General features: G+C 37.7%; 5 protein-coding genes across 8 annotated transcripts; 4 read left to right on the top strand and 1 right to left on the bottom strand.

The window, feature by feature from the left end:
• The first annotated feature begins 68 nt into the window (after positions 1-68).
• On the top strand, positions 69-1,099 carry LOC133844213 (DNA replication inhibitor plutonium). The gene is made up of 3 exons (XM_062278119.1): positions 69-223; positions 278-679; positions 742-1,099. Exons 1-3 carry the CDS (start codon positions 196-198, stop codon positions 819-821), a joined length of 510 nt encoding a protein of 169 aa, XP_062134103.1. The 5' UTR covers positions 69-195; the 3' UTR covers positions 822-1,099.
• On the top strand, positions 1,076-2,101 carry LOC133844212 (proliferating cell nuclear antigen). The gene is made up of 2 exons (XM_062278118.1): positions 1,076-1,219; positions 1,288-2,101. Exons 1-2 carry the CDS (start codon positions 1,112-1,114, stop codon positions 1,960-1,962), a joined length of 783 nt encoding a protein of 260 aa, XP_062134102.1. The 5' UTR covers positions 1,076-1,111; the 3' UTR covers positions 1,963-2,101.
• On the bottom strand, positions 1,344-18,918 carry LOC133844207 (hormone-sensitive lipase). Of its 2 annotated transcripts, none has more exons than XM_062278108.1 (4): positions 18,866-18,918; positions 3,031-5,440; positions 2,847-2,972; positions 1,344-2,787 (listed from the first exon to the last, which is right to left on the bottom strand). In XM_062278108.1, the coding sequence occupies exons 1-4, from the start codon at positions 18,901-18,903 to the stop codon at positions 2,638-2,640; spliced, it is 2,724 nt and encodes a 907-aa protein (XP_062134092.1). In that variant the 5' UTR covers positions 18,904-18,918; the 3' UTR covers positions 1,344-2,637. The 2 variants fall into 2 exon arrangements, with proteins under 2 accessions (XP_062134092.1, XP_062134093.1); XM_062278109.1 differs by lacking the exon at positions 18,866-18,918 and adding an exon at positions 5,811-5,946.
• Positions 6,454-9,222, top strand: LOC133844210 (arginyl-tRNA--protein transferase 1). Of its 2 annotated transcripts, none has more exons than XM_062278114.1 (8): positions 6,454-6,668; positions 6,781-7,245; positions 7,306-7,466; positions 7,806-7,958; positions 8,245-8,426; positions 8,493-8,656; positions 8,723-8,874; positions 8,938-9,222. In XM_062278114.1, the coding sequence occupies exons 1-8, from the start codon at positions 6,584-6,586 to the stop codon at positions 9,034-9,036; spliced, it is 1,461 nt and encodes a 486-aa protein (XP_062134098.1). In that variant the 5' UTR covers positions 6,454-6,583; the 3' UTR covers positions 9,037-9,222. The 2 variants fall into 2 exon arrangements, with proteins under 2 accessions (XP_062134098.1, XP_062134099.1); XM_062278115.1 differs by lacking the exon at positions 7,806-7,958 and adding an exon at positions 8,004-8,153 and having other exon boundaries at positions 6,455-6,668.
• LOC133844211 (sialin) lies at positions 10,656-18,402 on the top strand. 2 transcript variants are annotated; one of them, XM_062278116.1, is made up of 7 exons: positions 10,656-10,808; positions 15,971-16,032; positions 16,600-16,745; positions 16,819-17,361; positions 17,429-17,708; positions 17,776-18,017; positions 18,088-18,402. In XM_062278116.1, the coding sequence occupies exons 2-7, from the start codon at positions 16,014-16,016 to the stop codon at positions 18,244-18,246; spliced, it is 1,389 nt and encodes a 462-aa protein (XP_062134100.1). In that variant the 5' UTR covers positions 10,656-10,808; positions 15,971-16,013; the 3' UTR covers positions 18,247-18,402. The 2 variants fall into 2 exon arrangements, with proteins under 2 accessions (XP_062134100.1, XP_062134101.1); XM_062278117.1 differs by lacking the exon at positions 10,656-10,808 and adding an exon at positions 13,791-13,801.
• Positions 18,919-19,198: the final 280 nt, after the last annotated feature.

Genomic DNA, 19,198 nt, shown 5'->3' with positions numbered 1-19,198 from the left:
TCGTTTCAAAAGGAAAAAAGTATTTTATAAATATATATTGCTTGTACATCCCAGCTTACATAGATATATATTTTTCATTAATATTTAAAGCGATTTTTCAATAGCATCACCACTACGGACAGCAAATTTAGGTTGGAATCAATAATGCAGCCCTGAGTAGATGCCGTTATATCGTAGCTTATTCAGAATTTAATAATGAGTGCTTCTAGACATACTATAACTGGTAATTGCTGCACATAAATTTTTTTCATATAATTATATTTTATACCACTTTCAGCTCTTTTTTGTGTTGCTCAGGATGATGTTGTGTCGTTGCGAATTTTATGTTCACAAGCCCGCAGTTATCAGCAGAATATAGATGAACTGGACATGTATGGGAACACCGCATTATTAAAAGCTTGCTATATGGGAAGATATGAGTGCGCTCGCGTTTTGTTGGATTTTGGGGCTGATATTCATGCTGTCAACTATTTTGGACAAAATGCATTAACTTTGGCAACATTTGCTGGACATTTGCCCTTGGTATCGGAATTATTGCGCCACCGCACCTATAAGGACTTTAATTTGTCGTCGCTAATTCCGGCTATTTGTGTTGCAACAATGCAACAGCACGCATCTTTAGAGGATTATTTTAGACGTCTGGAGCCAAAAGGCATCCAAGACCTTCATACTGTTCATGGTGAGCTTAATAGTTTTAAATTACTCTATTGCAATATGATTATTCATTGAACACTTTTTTAGGCCATGGAGTAAACGAATTGCGACAAATGGTAAATATGAAATTTAAAAAAAGACAACCGCAGCTATTTCAGAGAATATGATTAATAATAATATACAAATTTATTTAAGTAATTATCTTTGAGAATCATTACGGTAAATAAAATGAAACAATTCAGCCAGGGCTGCAAACATACAATCAGTACTTATTTCAGTGGTTAGGCAACGCCATTTATTTGCGCCAAATTGACAGCTGTTATTCGCGCCAAAACGCCGAGTTTTGCCGCGACGAAGGTATTTATCATCGAAGAGTCAAACAAGAAACACGCTGCTCGCAAGCGGTTGTACTTTATTTCTAGAATTGCAACAAGAATAAAAAATATAAACAGCAAAAATGTTTGAGGCACGTCTCGGTCAAGCAACCATACTTAAGAAAATTCTGGACGCTATCAAGGATTTGCTCAATGAAGGCACCTTTGATTGCAGTGATTCAGGCATTCAGGTAAATTAAATAGAGCTCTATTCTGACGCCACGTTCCAGAAATAACTCAATCTACTTAAATCTTACAGCTCCAGGCCATGGACAACTCTCATGTGTCACTGGTTTCCCTAACTTTGAGATCTGATGGCTTCGATAAGTTTCGCTGCGATCGCAATCTATCTATGGGCATGAATCTTGGCAGCATGGCAAAGATATTGAAATGTGCCAACAACGAGGATAACGTGACAATGAAGGCGCAGGATAATGCGGACACAGTTACCATTATGTTCGAGTCAGCGAATCAGGAAAAAGTCTCGGACTATGAGATGAAACTGATGAATCTCGACCAGGAGCACTTGGGCATTCCCGAAACGGATTATTCGTGTGTGGTGCGAATGCCAGCGATGGAATTTGCGCGCATTTGCCGTGACTTGGCCCAGTTCAGTGAGTCGGTCGTCATATGCTGCACCAAGGAAGGTGTGAAATTCTCTGCCAGCGGCGATGTTGGTACCGCTAACATTAAATTGGCCCAAACTGGCTCCGTTGACAAGGAGGAAGAGGCCGTTATTATTGATATGCAGGAGCCTGTCACGCTCACATTCGCCTGTCGTTACCTGAATGCTTTCACCAAAGCGACACCGCTGTCCACCCAAGTGCAGCTGTCCATGTGCGCTGATGTGCCTTTGGTGGTTGAATATGCCATTAAGGATCTGGGTCACATACGCTACTATCTGGCACCCAAGATCGAAGATAACGAAACATAAGACAAGCTGTCATATATACCTGAAACGTATTCATATATTAACATTATACCACATAAAACTTTTTTCATCCATTCTAATTATTAAGATACAATAAAGCATTTCCTTGGTCAAAAATAAATATTATACAAAAGTCAAATACGATGTATTTATTTTGTAATGGCAAAAACCATTTAATAGGATTGTAAACACAAATTTGAATTAGGCAGGCTAAAGAGATTCGCATATAAGCAAAGTAAGGTTAGTGTTTGGAAACTGGATGCTAAAGTGTGAGAATTAAGTACGCGTTCTTAACAGGCACAGAATCAAAAGTATTACATATATGCTCAATTTTGAATGTTATTACATTATGTGGATCTTAGTCTATAAAGAATATTATAGAGCGTGCTTACACGCTCTCAATACTTGAACAGTTGGCTTGATTAATATTTTAGTAGAATTTATATTCTATTTATGTGTATAGTATAGATATTCGAGTATATTTTTGCATTTAGCTGCCATTACAAAACATATAAAGCTTAGCTGTGTTATTCGATTATAAAAGTGTATAAAAAAAGCAAGAAGTGTGCCCATTTAACAACATGTTATTCTTGCATGTAACAAACAGTGTATAAACATTATTATATAGATATATTTGTATATGTATATACTATATATAAGAGTAAGTATAAATTGTTCTTAAGGCGCTGTCGATGTAGCAGAGCACGCACTCGGACTGGAAGTATCATCGTTGCCAAGGCTGTCGTCATTATTGTCCGTCGTGGCTTGAAGTAATGCTTGCAATGATTTGATGCAGTGCTTGGAGCCATCCATTGCTTCGTTGGACAGCTGGAAGGGACAGTATGTAACAAAATTTCAGTAACTATTGTATTGTGACTGTTACATACCATTGTGAAATTGAGGAAACCATGCGGTAGTCCTTCAAGTATCTCCAAGCTCACTTGTCGTCCGAGTCTCTTCAGCTTCTTGGCAAGCATAACGCAGTCGTCTAGGCAAGGGTCCATGTTCAGCGTCTTTAAGTGCAAAAAGTAAGTAAACTTTATCATCATTTCATTCTCGATGTCTACTTACAAGTATTTTGGTCTCTGGCAATTGTGATAGCCATTCGTCACTAGCCCAATAGGGTGATAAAAAGGGATCTTTGGGCACATCAAATGCAAATTCTTCACTGGGACTACGAGCGATCAGGGCATCCATATTACGCACATCATGTTGATCAGGTGCAGCCGAGATGCCTGAGCCGTGTATTTCAAAGGATTGCGTGCATCGATTAATAATATTGTTCACAGCCTCCTGTAGGCGACCAGGTAACGTGTCCATAGCCACCAACTCCCGTCCAGTTTCAACCAGTATGTTCTCTTCTGAGTTACATTTGGCGTGACCATTTGAAAGTGCGGGTTGCTGATTTACAGCTGTGTTCTCCTCTGTGGCCTCCATGGTGGCGGTGTCAATTAGATATTTATCTAGGAAATTGTCAATATACGCAGCCGATGCATCGTCCTTGGGTATTTCGGCTGAAATTTCGATTGGATAATGCTCGATGGGCTGCGAGTCATCCTCAAATGAAACACATGAACTGTTGTCGCTTCCCTCCGTCTGTGGCAAATCAGTGCGCTCCACTGTTTGACTGTGATACGAGGCGCTGGCGAAGGTATCACTGCTCTCATCCTCATCAGACGGATTGATGGGTCCCAGAGGCGTCAATGGACTTTTCGCTGTTGAGGTGCGTCGACTCGAATTGAGGCTGGTTAGTGGTTTTTCCGCATCGACTTGAGCATTGCGTATTTCCTCCAACTCTTCGACATGCTTGGCATTTTCCTGCAGCATTTCGTTGGAGGGAGCTGCATAGGCACGCAGACAACGCATCATGAAACCAAATGGTAGTAGTGGATCCATCAAGCACAGCAAACGCGCGGGACTAGGCACAAAGCTTACCAGCGTCGGACAATAGGCCAAAAACAAACCATCGGGTATACGGATGCCTTGCTCAATGCACTTGAGTGCAAGGCCAATGGATAGATTGGCGCCAGCCGAGTCTCCAGCACAGATCACACGCTCCGCCGTTGTACCCAAATGCTCGGCATTATTGAGCAGCCAACAGTAGGCGTAGTAGACTTCCTGGAGTGCACGCGGAAACGGAGCCTCTGGCGCCAGGCTATAATCCACAGAAAGAATGGGTACATCGAGTTCCACAGCCCAATCGCGTAAATACAGTTCGTGTGACTTTGACGATTGTGCCACAAAACCGCCGCCATGGCAGTGAAACAGTATGGAATTGCTTGGCGGCAATGGACGTCGCCAACCACGATAGCGACCCTCGCCGAGCATTCCAGTGCGTCGTTTTGCGCTCAGCAGACGCACTGAGACTGGCAGACCTGGTCCCAGATGAGCACTGGGCACCGGCACGTCCACGAATTGCAGATTCTCGACATCACCATTATCCGTTGCAGCTTGTTGGCGATGCGACTGCACACGCAATGGCTCGGCAGGCAGCTCAATGATACGATTCACCTTGATGGAGCTGCCTACAATGCTGGGCAGCTTGTGCATTAGCTCTGACTCTGCCAGAAACCAAAATGATTTGCAAAAATCTATTTTGGCATTTTGCGAAATATTCACAATGCGTCTGGCTCTGAGTTCGGGATTCATTAGATATTTGCCGCTTGACCAGAGACTGCGTGTCGTCTTCAGCAAGGTGCTGCTGCTATTATCCGACTGCGAGTAATATGTCTCCGAATAGCTGGCCATGCCGATGCCCAGAAAGCGTAGCACGCCACGTATGGAATCGCCGTACTGGAAGCCCAGACAACGACCATAGAAACAATACTGATTGATGGTGTCGCCCAGCTCAAACAGCTGTTCGGCCGTATGACGCCCGCTGGCAAACAGATCACCCGTTGTGGTGGACCATTGGCGCAGGATCAACAGATACTGGAGACAGGTGCAGAGCGAGCACAGGAGCTGAGAACAGGCCTCCACCTCCTTCATGTAGAATTTCTTGCGGAAAAATAGTGTGGCTCGTGTGGCATGTAATTGCTGGCAAATGCTGCGACCATGTGCGATGCATGCATTGGTGACATAGATGAAACTGCGATAACCATTGCCCGGCGTGCTCGCATCCAAATCGTATTCGTGAGCGAAGGCGTCGATTTGCATGACCAGCCGATTGGCCAGCACTATGAAATCCTGCCAGGCTATGTGTGCGGCATGCAAGCGTTGTCCGTACTCGCTTTGATCCTTGGCAAAGTAGGCGGCTAGTTCTCGGCAATCGCAATAGAGTTTTTGGTAGGCGGGTTGCAAGTCGGCGGGAATTGGCGTTGGTATTGGAGAGGGTGTGGATGGCGTTGCCACTTTCTTGTCGTTGACCTCATCGTGCGTCTGAGCCAGCATTAGATTTCCCTCGAAATGGGCGTCCTTTGTCCTTTGTGGGCGGCCATCATGCGTCGCCGTTGGTGGTGCCGCTGCTGCAATCATTGCAGTGCTAAAGCGTGCGAAAATACTATTAATAATAGCACACAAAACATATTCAATTTTGATAACAATCTCATAAAAACAAATCATTTTTTATTCAACCTTTTCAGCTCACTGATGATGTCGGTGCTCAATGTAATGGAAAGGTCACCTTACATCCATAATGACTAGAACTATTTGGAATTAAGATACAAGTCAATGTTGGTTAATTCCAATTGGAATTTGGCCCTACGCATTGCGGATTAACGGAAATTTGTTGTGAACATTCGTCACATCTGTCTACACCCGCTTTCACTTTTATAACTACGCACTATGTGTGCCACTTGAAGTTTGGACACGATGCAGTTCAAAATATTTAAATGGAACCACTTTAGACTTACGGATTTTACATTCGTTGTGCGTCACTTTATTTCATAACTTTTTAATGCATTTTTAAAGAAACAATAGCCCGTATTAAACTAGAGGCCAACAGCATTTAGTAGATTGGAGAAACATCGATGTCACTACTGATACATCGATAGTTTGCTAAATACCGATTTCTTATAGCAAACGCAAAGATTATTGCAGCTAAATATTAAAAATATATTTAATATTCATTCCAGTATGGCTTATTATTCTTTATTTAAGCAAAAAACTATGAACCGTCGCTGCTAAATAAATAAGTGGTTTCAAATTAATGTCCATATCTTTGAACTAGCCTCAACTAATTTGTAGGACAGTTTCAGCAGCAATCCCAGTGTGACCTGTTCTTTTGTTGCATGAAATACTCAAATTGTACTTGAAAACTCGTGAGCAATAACTACCGTTATAAATTTTCACTTAAGGTTTTTTAAAATATATGTATGAAGTTATTGCAAAATCGAAACGAAAAAATCAAGTGAACGCGCAAAAAATTTAAATTATTTAACAACATCTACAACTTTAAAAGTTAATCAGAAACGGTTTACACATCACTTATGCAGTGTAACCATTTAGTCATTGCGGGAATGGTATATTTAATATATTTTTGGAAGTAAAGTAGTATGTTGTGAAATGCAATTGTGGTCACGCTGCTCTCAACCGAACAATCGGATCGGGTTGCAGAATTTGCAATTTCAATACTCGAATTAATATAATGTTTGATTTGCACTGAATACAATTGGTGTGCCCAATCATGAGTGCCAGCATTGTGCAGTACTTCGGACCACAGACAAGCAAATGTGGCTACTGCACGGGAATAGTGTGCAGCAAGTCTCATGGTAAGAACACAATAAAAAACCAAAACAAGATTAGGTGCAATGCACCTAAGACTTGATTTTTTCACACATATGAATATTAATTTCTATGTATGGATGCGTATGTGTCATAAAGGAATGCATGCCTATCGTTTGTCCTGTGATGACTACCAAGAGCTGATCGACAGGGGTTGGCGGCGTTGCGGCAATTACTGTTATAAGCCGCAAAACGACGTCACCTGCTGTCCATGCTACACGATCAAATGTGATGCACTGGAGTTCAAGCTAACTAAGTCCAATAAAAAAATCTTGAGGCGCATGAATAAATTCTTACGTAATGGCAAACGTGAGTTGAGTGAGCACCCCGAGCAGCAATCGAAAACCGATGATGGTGATGGAGATGGCGATGGCGATGACTTAATTATATCAAGCGAGCCACATCCTCAGCTGCCTGATAAGAAACCGTCAGTCATCGATGTAGCACATGTGGAGACTTTAGCGCAGGCACGTTCAACGCAACAAAAGACTGCAGTTTCCCACGAAGTTGGAGATGGTGGCAGAATAGCAGGAGATGGTGACCAATCAACGGCCTCAAAAAAATGTAATATCTTGAGCTCTTGCATTTTCTGTTAAATCATTTGACTGTTTATAAACAATTTAGTTGCCAGCTCAAATCCACCATGTGCTAAGAAAAAAAAACAAATGCGCTTGGAGCGCAGGCAGGCCAAGTCATGTCCGCCCAAGGAGCCTAAGGTGACGCAGGAGAAAAGCCTAAGAGATTTTTTGACATCAACGAGTGACAGTGACAAGCATCAGTTAAAGGTGCGTATACGATGATAACATTTGTTGAAAGTGCAGCTAAATAAAAGTATTGGAGTACAGTTGGGCATAAGGAATTTCAAGTAAAACACTTCATTATAAATATTTTGTATAAAATCTTCAGGCTTAATGCCGCAAATCTTCAGATTCCATTCCGTGTCGCACTTTATGCAAATGTCATCATAAATTAAATTGCAAACGATTGCAGAATGCAGCTAGGTTGCTGTCTTATATCATGGACTTATGTATGTCAAGCCTGTTCGTTTCATTTATACATCTATGTGCCCTTGGTCCTATTTGTCCCTCTATGTACACACATCGTATTTGTGCTATTTGTTGCAGATCGTTTTGGTCGCTGCCTCAGATATACAGCGCAGTTGTACTGATGCAGTGCATGCATTGTATCGCAAATATCAAATAGTCATTCACAATGATAACCCCGCACGCCTAACACTATCTAGTATGCAGAGGTTTTTGGTTAAATCACCCCTAAAGGTAATTATAAATGACACATTTTTTCTTTTATTAATTATCCTGCAGCTGAGTTTGGTGGACGTCGATGGAGAGGAGTTTAAGCGTACGCTGCCGCAAAGCTATGAGCTCTATAAGAAGTATCAGATTGTCATACACAATGATCCGCCAAGGGATCAGAAAGCTTACAAGGACCATCTGCAACAGACGCCCATGAAGGTGGTCAAATACAACTACAAATTTCTTCCTATTAAATATATATATTACATTCATACAAAAGAAATTGATTAATAATTGTTAATAATTGCAGCACCAAAAGTCGGAAGACACTCCAGACATGGGATATGGATCGTTTCATCAGCAATATTGGTTAGACGATAAGCTGATTGCTGTGGGAGTCATCGATATATTACCTGGCTCGGTCAGTTCAGTATACTTTTTCTACGATCCCGACTATAGTTTTCTGTCTTTGGGTACCTACGGATCTTTGAGGTTAGTTTATACTGATGATTTACTCAATTGGAACTTAATCCATTTTTTAACAAATTTTTATATTAGAGAAATTGATTTGGTGCAGACGATTGCCGAGCGAATGCCCTCTTTAAAGTATTACTATATGGGCTTTTATATTCACTCATGCACCAAAATGCGGTACAAAGGGAAATTATCGGCCTCTTATTTACTCTGCCCAGAGACGTATATTTGGGTGCCTTTAACCGATGGTAAATTACAATATAGATCGTGATTGTGAAAGATTGATAATAATTTTATTCGTTTTTTTCTTCTAGATATACGAAATAAACTTGATGCGAAGAAATATCAACGTTTGAATCCGGTTGCAGCTGATAAAGATGTGAATGAATTTGTGAATCAGCATGTAAACGATGTCCAACTTTTGCTGGATCCTAGGACTTGTATAACTTATCAGCAGTTTGTTCAGGTATAGAAATGAAGTTATGTAACTTAATGTTTGTATATTAATTAACATATTGTTTTTACAAAGATGATTGGTGACTACACTGGTCGCGACGCAATCATAGAGTATGGCGAACTTGTTGGAAAGGTCTGTGCGCACCGAATGATCTATGTGAGCATGTCATGAGCAATGAAATTCATTGATGCAAACTTAATTCGTCTATAATTCTATTAAGCTTTAAGCCTTAGCAAAGTAGTTCAAAATTGTGTCATTCAAATGTAATTTCTTTATTTTCCGTTGAGCCTAGCAAATATGTATGCACGATCAGGTTTTAAAGTCAACCTAAACAAAATAAATATTATAAAATGTTGAGCTAAATTGTACCGTTATTTTCATCAATGAGTTCCCGAAACACTTGTACTTAAAACATTTGTGATAAATATGAAATCACGAGCCGTAGGAAAATTAACAACTGTTATCACTAATAATCGCTGCTTATCTACAAACAGGCAGCTAAATGCATCAATAAAACTAATTATCTGTCACTCCCGGAGAAGCTGCTGCTGTTGTTACGAACATTTGATGTACTTCTGTTGCTATTTATACTAACTCAGCATGATTACATGTTTTATGACTTGAAAGAATACTTTTAGTTATGGTGTCTAGCAACTTGACTACATTGGCTTTTGACTGACCCTGAGATACCCTGCTAACAGGTTTGTAGAAGTACTTGGACTTGAAAATTTTCAAATTCCACATTATATATTTATAATTTTTTTCTAGCTTCCTTATTTTTACAAAGTATGACTAACATTTTTAACGTTGTTAATTATTGCTTAATTGCATTAACTTTATCTGGTCAGTAGAATACAGTTGATAAGATCTGTATTCTAGTTGGCGAAAAAATGAAAATAGAATGTCTAATCTACAATATAAATCAATTCATATGTAGATGGTGTCACACTCATATGAGATTCTAACGCCTCTATGATATTTTTTTTGACATTTTGTCAAGTGCGTTAATTAACTGAAATATTTCGCTTTTCAATGGTGTACTGACTTTTTGCACCATCGAGACTGATAATTAGAGTTTTATACCTGATGTTCGTAAGCTTAATATAGAGTTTTCAAAATAGTGTTAATTAATAAAACCGGGTTAAGGGGGATTCTTTCAAGTCGAACGCGTAGATATTGACATTTATGAAAATTAATATTTTGATGAGTCGCATAAGATAAAAGAGTTTTGCATTTCCAAATCGAGTTAGGGTTATACAACTGAGATGAAACTTTCTCGCATGATTTTACAAATAGCAGTTAGTTTTCAATACATTTGTGCGGGCTAGAGAGTATCTCGTAGTTGAGACGTGATATATTCCAGCAGTTTATATGACTATGCTAAATAATGCATAATTAGAAACATAAGTTTTAATTCAATAATTAAGAAACGTGCAAAAAAGAAAATATAATATTTTTATGTGAGTTTAATGTTGCCTGCGTAATTGTTGTTGTTGCTATTATTAATTTGATTATTGGCATACTATTTAGCACGAAATTGTGAATTGTTATTCACATTTAAAAAAATTTCGCGGCCTGCAATAAATCGCACGCGATTTTTTGTTTGGACGCGCTATCAGAGCTGAGAGAGTATAACGCTGGGCAGAGCGACGCAGAGCGTCAATCTCGAAACCGCCAACAGTCAACAACAATTTAAACAATTTTTAACCGTTTTTGTTTTTGTTACGCTGCGTTTTCGCTGCTCGAGGTTTTTGTCTGAGGCAGTACATAAGGTAAGTTAAGTATATATGCCATTGGCAGTTGGTGATTTGGCTTCATTCGTTTCGCGGCATTCTCAGCTGTAGCTACAGTTCCCGATCCCGCTCCCGGCAACCCTTTACGCATCCAGCACAGCCGTACAGCCTGAACAGGCGGTTCGGTTGCTAACTAACGAGTACCTTAATGTGAGTGTGAGTGTGTATCTGTGTGTTGTCGCAGGACTTTAAGCAATAAACCGATAAGAAACCGAAAGAGCCGAACGTTAAGAATGAAAAAGTGATATATTGCAGAGTGCGGTAAACTGTTACGAAACTGATAATTACATACTTATACTATTAAAGTGGAATGAGAGTTTTGATCGCCTAGTATCCTGAAGTTGAAGTGTAATAATAAAACAAAACGATTCCCGTGAAAACTTTCACGTGTTTTGCACGCGTGTGTTGTTTCTAATTTCTTTTTTTTGACAACTGGGTTAAAATATGAATTTTAGTTATAAATTGGCAGGTGATATGGCAACTGGTTTCGATGTTGGGCGAATCTATTATAATGAACTTCAAAAAATGCACGAAAATCATTGTGAAAAATTCCATTCAAGCAATCTGCAATAATATATGATCGAGGGATTCGCGAGATTATTTTGAGTGGACGATTCCAGTTGTTTTCCACTGCAATTTGGAAATCGTTATTTTTGTACAATTGTATGTACATATATTTATTTTTTTAATTTTTGACCTGCAATTTTTCGCGTTGAGTTTTGCATTAATTGTGGTGCTAATTATATGAATAATTATTTGCACTAATTATTATCAGCATTCTAAAGTATTTTTAAAATTCATATTGTGTACTCATTATAAGTGGGTAAATAACTTTTGCGTAAATTATATTTGGAAGGGAAAAGTGTCTTACTGACAACTGTTGCTTACATTTGTGTGTGTGTGTGTTTGTGTGTGAAGGGTATATACAAGTTGAGCACAATTGATCTGATTTGTTATGGAAATTGTAGGGGTTCTTCCTACTCAATGTGATTGATATTCAAAACTCAAGTATAACGTGCAAAAATGCAATTGCTTTGAAAATTAGTGCAAAATAGGAATTCGATGCGGTCACTGAGAACCTAAAAACAATAGCCGACATTAAAAAAACAAACAAAGTGAAACAATAAAACAAATAAATAACTGCTATTAACTGGCAGAGCGTATTACATATTTCAATTTTATGTGAGATACGGTTCATTGCCATTGAATTAGTTTGCAGAATTCAGCGACTAAAGCAAAAGCAAAGTATAAATAAAAACAAGGGAGTAACTATATTGGCACGTCGACAACTTAATACCCTTACATACTGAAGACTTGTTCAATGTAATCCTCAAGAGATGTTGTTTTTATACAAAACATTAATCTTGACTGATGCTATGAGTTGTATTGAACATTCGATCGACATTGTTTATTAAAATACTACAACAAATTTGTAAATTCTTACTATATTTTTAAATATTTATGTGAATAAATGTAATACCTCAATACTATATTTAGTCTATGCTTATAACTTTTAATAAGTTTCATATTTCTAAATTCTAAATAAAACCATATAACCCTATTTTAGAGTATAATAAAACGGGGCGAAACGTGCAAACAAAACATTCAAGTAGCCATGCGAACTGACTAAAACCGAACTGTTTAAACGTTTTTCAAAAGTCAAACCAGAAAAAACAGAAAAAAGACAAAAAAATAAAGCGTATAGAGATAGATGCAAACTGCCAAACCATGTCAATTGTGAGCTGAAGCTGAAGTCTTATGTAAATGCTAAAAGCACGCGTGCTATGGGTATATAATCTGTATATACGTACATACATACATACATTCGTCTACTTTCTTATGTATATCACCAGCATTAATCGCTAACGGTGAATATTGCTCTGTGGTGCTCTTTGGACACATCCCATATCCATATCATACACAAAAATCGTGACATTGTTACCTCCTAGTCTTTTTATCTGGATATTACGAGTATTATGCTCAGATGGCAAATCAAATCATTAATCATTAATGGGTCTATAAACACGAGTCCAATTTTTAATTTTACTACCAAGTAATTGACGATTAAGCTAACTATAATGAGAATCATTTACCATTTACCAGCTGCCTTTTATCAGATGACCATGTATGATGGCAAATATACTCGTAATCATATATTTTACAATTACGATTTTTTCTTTGTCCTCTTTTTATAATGTCATAAATTTTTGAGTTGATTTTATAAAGGCAGCACAAGCAATGACGTTGATAAAGAGCCACGCTCCCGATTAGAGACATACTATACTACAAATTAATTAGCAGCATTCTCGACCTAATTACACTTACTTACTAACTTTTGGTCCCCGTTCGCACCCCCCCTCTTTATTTTGGTACATGGTAATTCCGTACATTTCATTTTTAGCGAATTACCCATAGATATGGCTGTAACTGTGGGTTCTACCCACTGATAATTGTCACATCCTCTCTCTCTTTCTTTCTGGTAGTTTGTCAAGATTCTAATGTAGCTAATGGATCTAGATAAATTGTGCAAATAACTGGGTTTAAACACTATGCAACAGCATTTTAGTCATAGTCGATTATCACAAATAAATGATTTAATTTCTCACAAATGATTTATTTGATGGAATTCTTTCCTGTAATCTCTACAATGTATTTTAATTAAAATTTCCACGCATGCTAGAATATCTCGAGAACTAGCCTATCAATTCATGATAAGAACAAGTAAATTAATTATAAAATCTCGACAATAAACTTTGTTTGCAAATCTGCGAACGTAAATATTAAACATTGAGTTTCCTTGTTTTATTCTTAGCAAGATTATTTTAATATTTTGTTGTAAAGTGTTTTATTTAAAAGCTTTTAGGATATCTCATAAGATTCATCAACATGTAGAACTTAAGTGCATCACTTAAGTTATCTGATACAAATAGAATATGCAGAATATTTTGAAGATATGTGATATCTTAGTCAAAGGTTATTTACAGCGTTAGTTTAAGTTTGTGTCATGAAATTAATTTAAATAAATGTTCAGTGCACGTTTCCTTGACCATGGGCAATCTTAAATGGTATATCTTTAATGTGATATCTTTAGTGAAATATCTTAAATGCGAAATCTATTTTTGGTGGCACACTCGTACCTTAATAACAGATCTTTTGCATATGCAAATCACGTTCACGTATCGAGCGTTTTTATGTGGATATACTTATACATGTACAGATGAAATATATCTACATATACATATGTATACTTAACTACCGGTCGAGTTAATACACCTAACAACTTACATACATAGATCCACACGCAATTCATTTATTGAGCTATTGTTATTGTAGTTGTTGTTTCTCTAGCTGTTTCGCAGTGCAATAATTTGATAACGGTATATAATGGATGTATAGATTTTACAACTGTATGTTTGGCTATAACTTTCGGTTTTTTGTTTTTGTATTTTTATGAATATTGCTGTTTTTTATTTCATTTACTTTGGATTTCTTCCGTTCATTGAGAACTTTGGCAAAACCAAAACGATTGCTTATCACTTTTTTATGGAGCCTACTTAGTGCTATATACTACACATATATAGATTGGTATTGTTGTTCTTCGATATTGGAGCAATAAAAAATGATTAACTAATGCAATTTAAATGATTTAGAGGCAATTTCCAGACGACTGATTAAAGGTATTTAATTTCCCGTTATTCTTATCAGAGCGCCATGTGAATTGATCTCATAAATTACGCATAGCTATGACTGAGATTTGCTCAAAACCTAGATCACTTGCAGTTACGAATTATACCTGAAAACTTTAGCTGCAACTTCTATTATTAGTATTACTGTTTTGCACTACACATGCCTGCTTAACTACCTTAAGTTAAGCCTGTCAAGAAAGTACATGTATTCGCAATAAACACGAGGCTATCGCCGATTGACGAACTACATAGCTGCATGTGCAATACTAGCATTTTGAATGGCTTTCGAACAGCTGTCCAAATTGCATATTGAATCCAATATTTGAGTCCGACGTGCCAAGGGCGACACTTTAAAAAATATATATGTACATATATGTTATATATATTCAGCAGCTACAATTGCCCCGTTCCCCTACCGATATTAAACTGTTTATACAAATGACTTTGATCTGGATAGTGCATACTATATGAAAGTATTTTGCAAATTTGCCTAGCGTGTTGCCCAACAATTACCTTATCGAAAAGACTGACAAGAGCAATGACAGACAATGATAGCTATTGCCGGTAGTAATAGTATGCGAGTAAATCAAAAATTGAATCAAAACACTTAAAAATACATGACTAGCTTGATGATATTCCCATTTGTCATGTTCATAACTCAATTTAGCTTAAACACCTCACACGTGTGTTGCCAAAAACCCATCTGAGACGTGCTTGTTAAAACTTGCATGAGTAGAGATCATAAATTTAACACACATATCGCTTAATATTACGAAATGCAGATGATAAATGCTTTTATAACGGCACGTGTAAATATTGCTTTTAAGTAAAAAGGAATTGGTATGATTAACATGCTTCGTCAGATTTTTCAGATTACTTAATTAGAAGGAATAGAAAAGGTTTACTAAGTAGAACATTACTTTAAGGATTTGAGTAAGCGTTAATCAAGTTTGATTCAGAGTTGTGTGAGCTAACGTAGTACAAGTATGTTTAGCTTCCAATGTTAATTCAATTATATTTTTCCACGATTTTAAATTGTTTTCCGAAATTTGGAATCACATCTTTGTCATAGTGATGATTATTTATGACTCATATAACAATTTTCGCTTTCATTATAGCGACAGAAATAATAATTGAAAATTCGCTGCCATATGATTTAAACGATAATTAAGCCTCTAAACAGGTCAAATTTATCACCAGCACGTGAAACATTAGCAAACCAAATGTGAATACCCAATATTAGTTAGAGTGAGTATATGGTAGTCTTTTTATGTGCGAGTCTATTTAAAGGTGTAAGATTCTAAAATTCATTTGCATGTGGAACTTTTATAAATTAGTCTAAATTAACATAATTTAAAGAGAGAGATAAAACAAATAATGGAATTTGGCAATAAATTGTTTATTGACAGTTTAGTAATACAGATGCCTCAGTCGCAAACTGGTAAATCTGAATCAGAGATCAGTTGACATAATAACGCCATCTAAAAAGACCTCCGCATTCCCGTTTAACGACACTGAATTAAACACTTATTAAGACTTTATTATAATTTATAAATCAAGTGCAGCTTCCCCTGGAGTATGCGTAATGTTGAAGCCTTTTAACTGTTTCCTGTTATCGTCTTTCAGTTAATACCGACGTGAGGCTCAATCACAATAACAATCTGATAAAATGGCTGTTATTCCCTGCTGTAAGTACACGATATTGTATTTATAAATATTTAAACAATTAAGTTAATTAGTCGAAGATACTCTGTAATCAGGTTCTGATTCCAAGAAATCATTCATTTTTTTTTAAACAATTTATTTTTATACTATAAAAGAGTACCCTCCATTTGGGTAACGGATCAATAACATCATGTAATTTGGCAGTTTACAAAGCTTAGTGTGTTCTCAAAGTCTACTCAACTTTAATAATATTTTGCTCAAGTTTTCAACAAGTTGAACACGTAATTAAAACTCAAGACGTGCCTCTCAAATACGCCTCTTTCTATTGAAACCTCGAAATGTCTCATAAATAAGTTTCACGTGAGTTGCCACCGAAAATCCCCAAAAAATGAGATTGGCAAATATTGGAATTAACGTATGTGGCATTCATTAGACACCTGACAGGCCCCAAAACAAAATAGAGATGAAGATGACAGATTAAAGATCGACCGCTGTCCAACTATAAATAGAAAATAATATGAATAATCAATGATCAAACAGCAATAATAATAATAATAACAATAACAATCAATATTTATTGTCATCCACAGTTTATGTGCCGAAGCGCGTGAATGTGGCCGTAATGCTCTTCATGATTTGCCTGATCAATTATATGATGCGGGTAAATCTGTCGATCAATATTATCGCAATGGTTCAGGAGCGATACGAGAACGGAACCATCATTGAAAAGCCAGATGTTTGTATTAGAATTTCTCATTAAGTTAATGTGATAATTGAAAACAGCAAGTGTTTTCTATTTGCATATCCAGTACGGCACGCGCTACGAATGGTCACAACAGGATCAGGCCTTGCTGCTTGGTGGTTATTTTTATGGCTACATGATTACCTCACTGCCAGGCGGAACTCTGGCTGAGATGCTTGGCGGACGCAATGTTGCTGGCTACAGTTGCTTGGCCGGAGGTGTGTTGACTGCGCTGACACCTCTTGCAGCTTCGTGGGATAAATACGCGGTATTTGCGATTCGATTTCTGATTGGTCTCTTCACTGGTGTCGTATATCCGTGCTGTCACAACTTGGTATCGAAGTGGTCGCCACCGGACGAAAAGGGCAAGTTTGTTGCCTCACTGATGGGTGGCACTTTTGGCACTGTTATTACTTGGCCCATCTGTGGCGTGATCATTGAGAATCTTGGCTGGGTGTGGGCCTTCTATATAGTAGCCATGATAGTGTTTGTCGTGGTGGGTCTATGGTTCTATCTAGTAGCTGATACACCGGCACAGCATACCACCATTGGAATCAAGGAGCGTGAGTTCATTGAAAGCAGTCTCGGAGCTACAGTGGGCAACAAGCCGGTAAGTAATACATTGGAGTTACATAATTCTTATTTCACTTCATTGATTATTTCGATTCCTTACCCAGAAATGGCCCCCATACAGGCAGTTGGTGGTCTCCATGCCCTTCTGGGCGCTCACCATGTTGCATTATGGCAGCATGTGGGGTCTGTTCTTCCTTCTGACTGCCACACCCAAATTCTTAAGCGAAGTGCTTGGCTTTGAACTCTCATCTGCTGGATTCTTGTCCAGTTTGCCGCATATTGCACGTCTTTTGGCCGCTTTTGGCTTCGGTTCCATTGCCGATTGGATTCGTCGCAAAGGATGGTGGACAATCACATTTACCCGAAAAATTTTCTGTGTACCATGTAAGTAACATAAGGTGCTGAATATAATGTGAACTTTATGATATGCAATATTGTCTTTCTTGAATAGCTCACATTATGCCAGGAATAATGCTCGTCATTTTGGCTTTCTTTGGCCGAGATCCGTATGTGTGCGTGGCAATAATGACCATATCGTTGGGATTCAATGGCGCAGCCACCTCCTCAAATTTGGCCAACTCACAGGATCTGGCTCCAAACTTTGCTGGCACAATGTATGGTATTATTAATTGCCTTGGCACTACGCCAGGCTTCTTCTCCCCCTTGATTGTGGCCGCTTTTACCTCAGAATCGGTGAGTCTGATTAACCTTTATAGCTTAAGAAGTTTTAATTAACACAAGTCTATTTTATTTTAATTATTAGAATACCATCGATGATTGGTTCTGGATATTCATTATTGGTGCTGCCGCATACATTTTGCCCGCCATATTTTTCTGGATCTTTGGTTCAGGAAAGATACAGAAATGGAATGAAGTGAAAACCACCGAACCGAGCGAGGATGTTGTCAACACAAAGTTGTAGTTTGTGTCTTGGCAATTTGCTGTGATGTTATAGAAATAATGCCATATAATTATGACCTATTTTCGTTTGTATATATGTATTTGTATGTAGTGTGTGTAATTGCACTTTCAGGTGCGAGTCCTATTAAAGTTAAAGCCGTCTATTTATTATTATAAATTTGCTGTTTTCATAAGATCTTTGCTCCCGTTTCGCTTCAAAGCTTAGCCTGTGCAGCGTATTAGAATGTTTTGTTTACATAGCCGAAAAAAAACAAAGTGAGCTGACAATAACCTTAGATTTTTGGAGGGGTAACACTTGAACTGGTTTCGGTGTTTGCAGACGTTAATTTTTGCGCATTGAAGCAAAAACCCCAAATTGACACAACAATTAGTTAAATGTTAATCAAAATGCAGAACTGCAAGTCTCATTTTTTTCTTTGTTGACAAATGCCTTTAATGAATTAACATGAAGGCCTTGGGCCTATGAAGAAACCAAGTCGTCCAAGAGAGCTTTCTAAAAAACACAAATCGAAAAACAGCGCAAAAGTTGTTTCACAATCATTTACACAAATAATTTGCGAAACCTTACTTAATTACCCATGTAAATATGGACAATATTATCGTGATGCCGGTAAACGTACCCTGTAAGAGTAGAAATTTTGGTAATTACGTTACTCATTCTCTATTTATGTGTGATGAAGGAATTTCAAGGAATTTGTTTTGGATAAATCATCACCTTACGAAACGCAAGCGAAATTTTGTTTATTTCTATGAATGCTGTTGTGTTAGCATGCCCAATTGCCCTCAATCAATATTTATGTGAACTATAAATTAACACTTTTATAAAATTGTAATCTTGGTCTGCGATAAGGGCTCGATGTGATTTATTTTAACGAATTTATAAATAATTTATCGATATACTGTTTCCATCGGATTTTGATCTTTGCTGTTCAGCTATCGATGAATAGTGAGTG

Source organism: Drosophila sulfurigaster, chromosome 3 (assembly GCF_023558435.1).
Source record: "Drosophila sulfurigaster albostrigata strain 15112-1811.04 chromosome 3, ASM2355843v2, whole genome shotgun sequence".
NCBI classification, from domain to species: domain Eukaryota; kingdom Metazoa; phylum Arthropoda; class Insecta; order Diptera; family Drosophilidae; genus Drosophila; species Drosophila sulfurigaster.
Note: the sequence above shows the minus strand (reverse complement) of the source record. Positions and strands in the feature narration are given on the sequence as shown.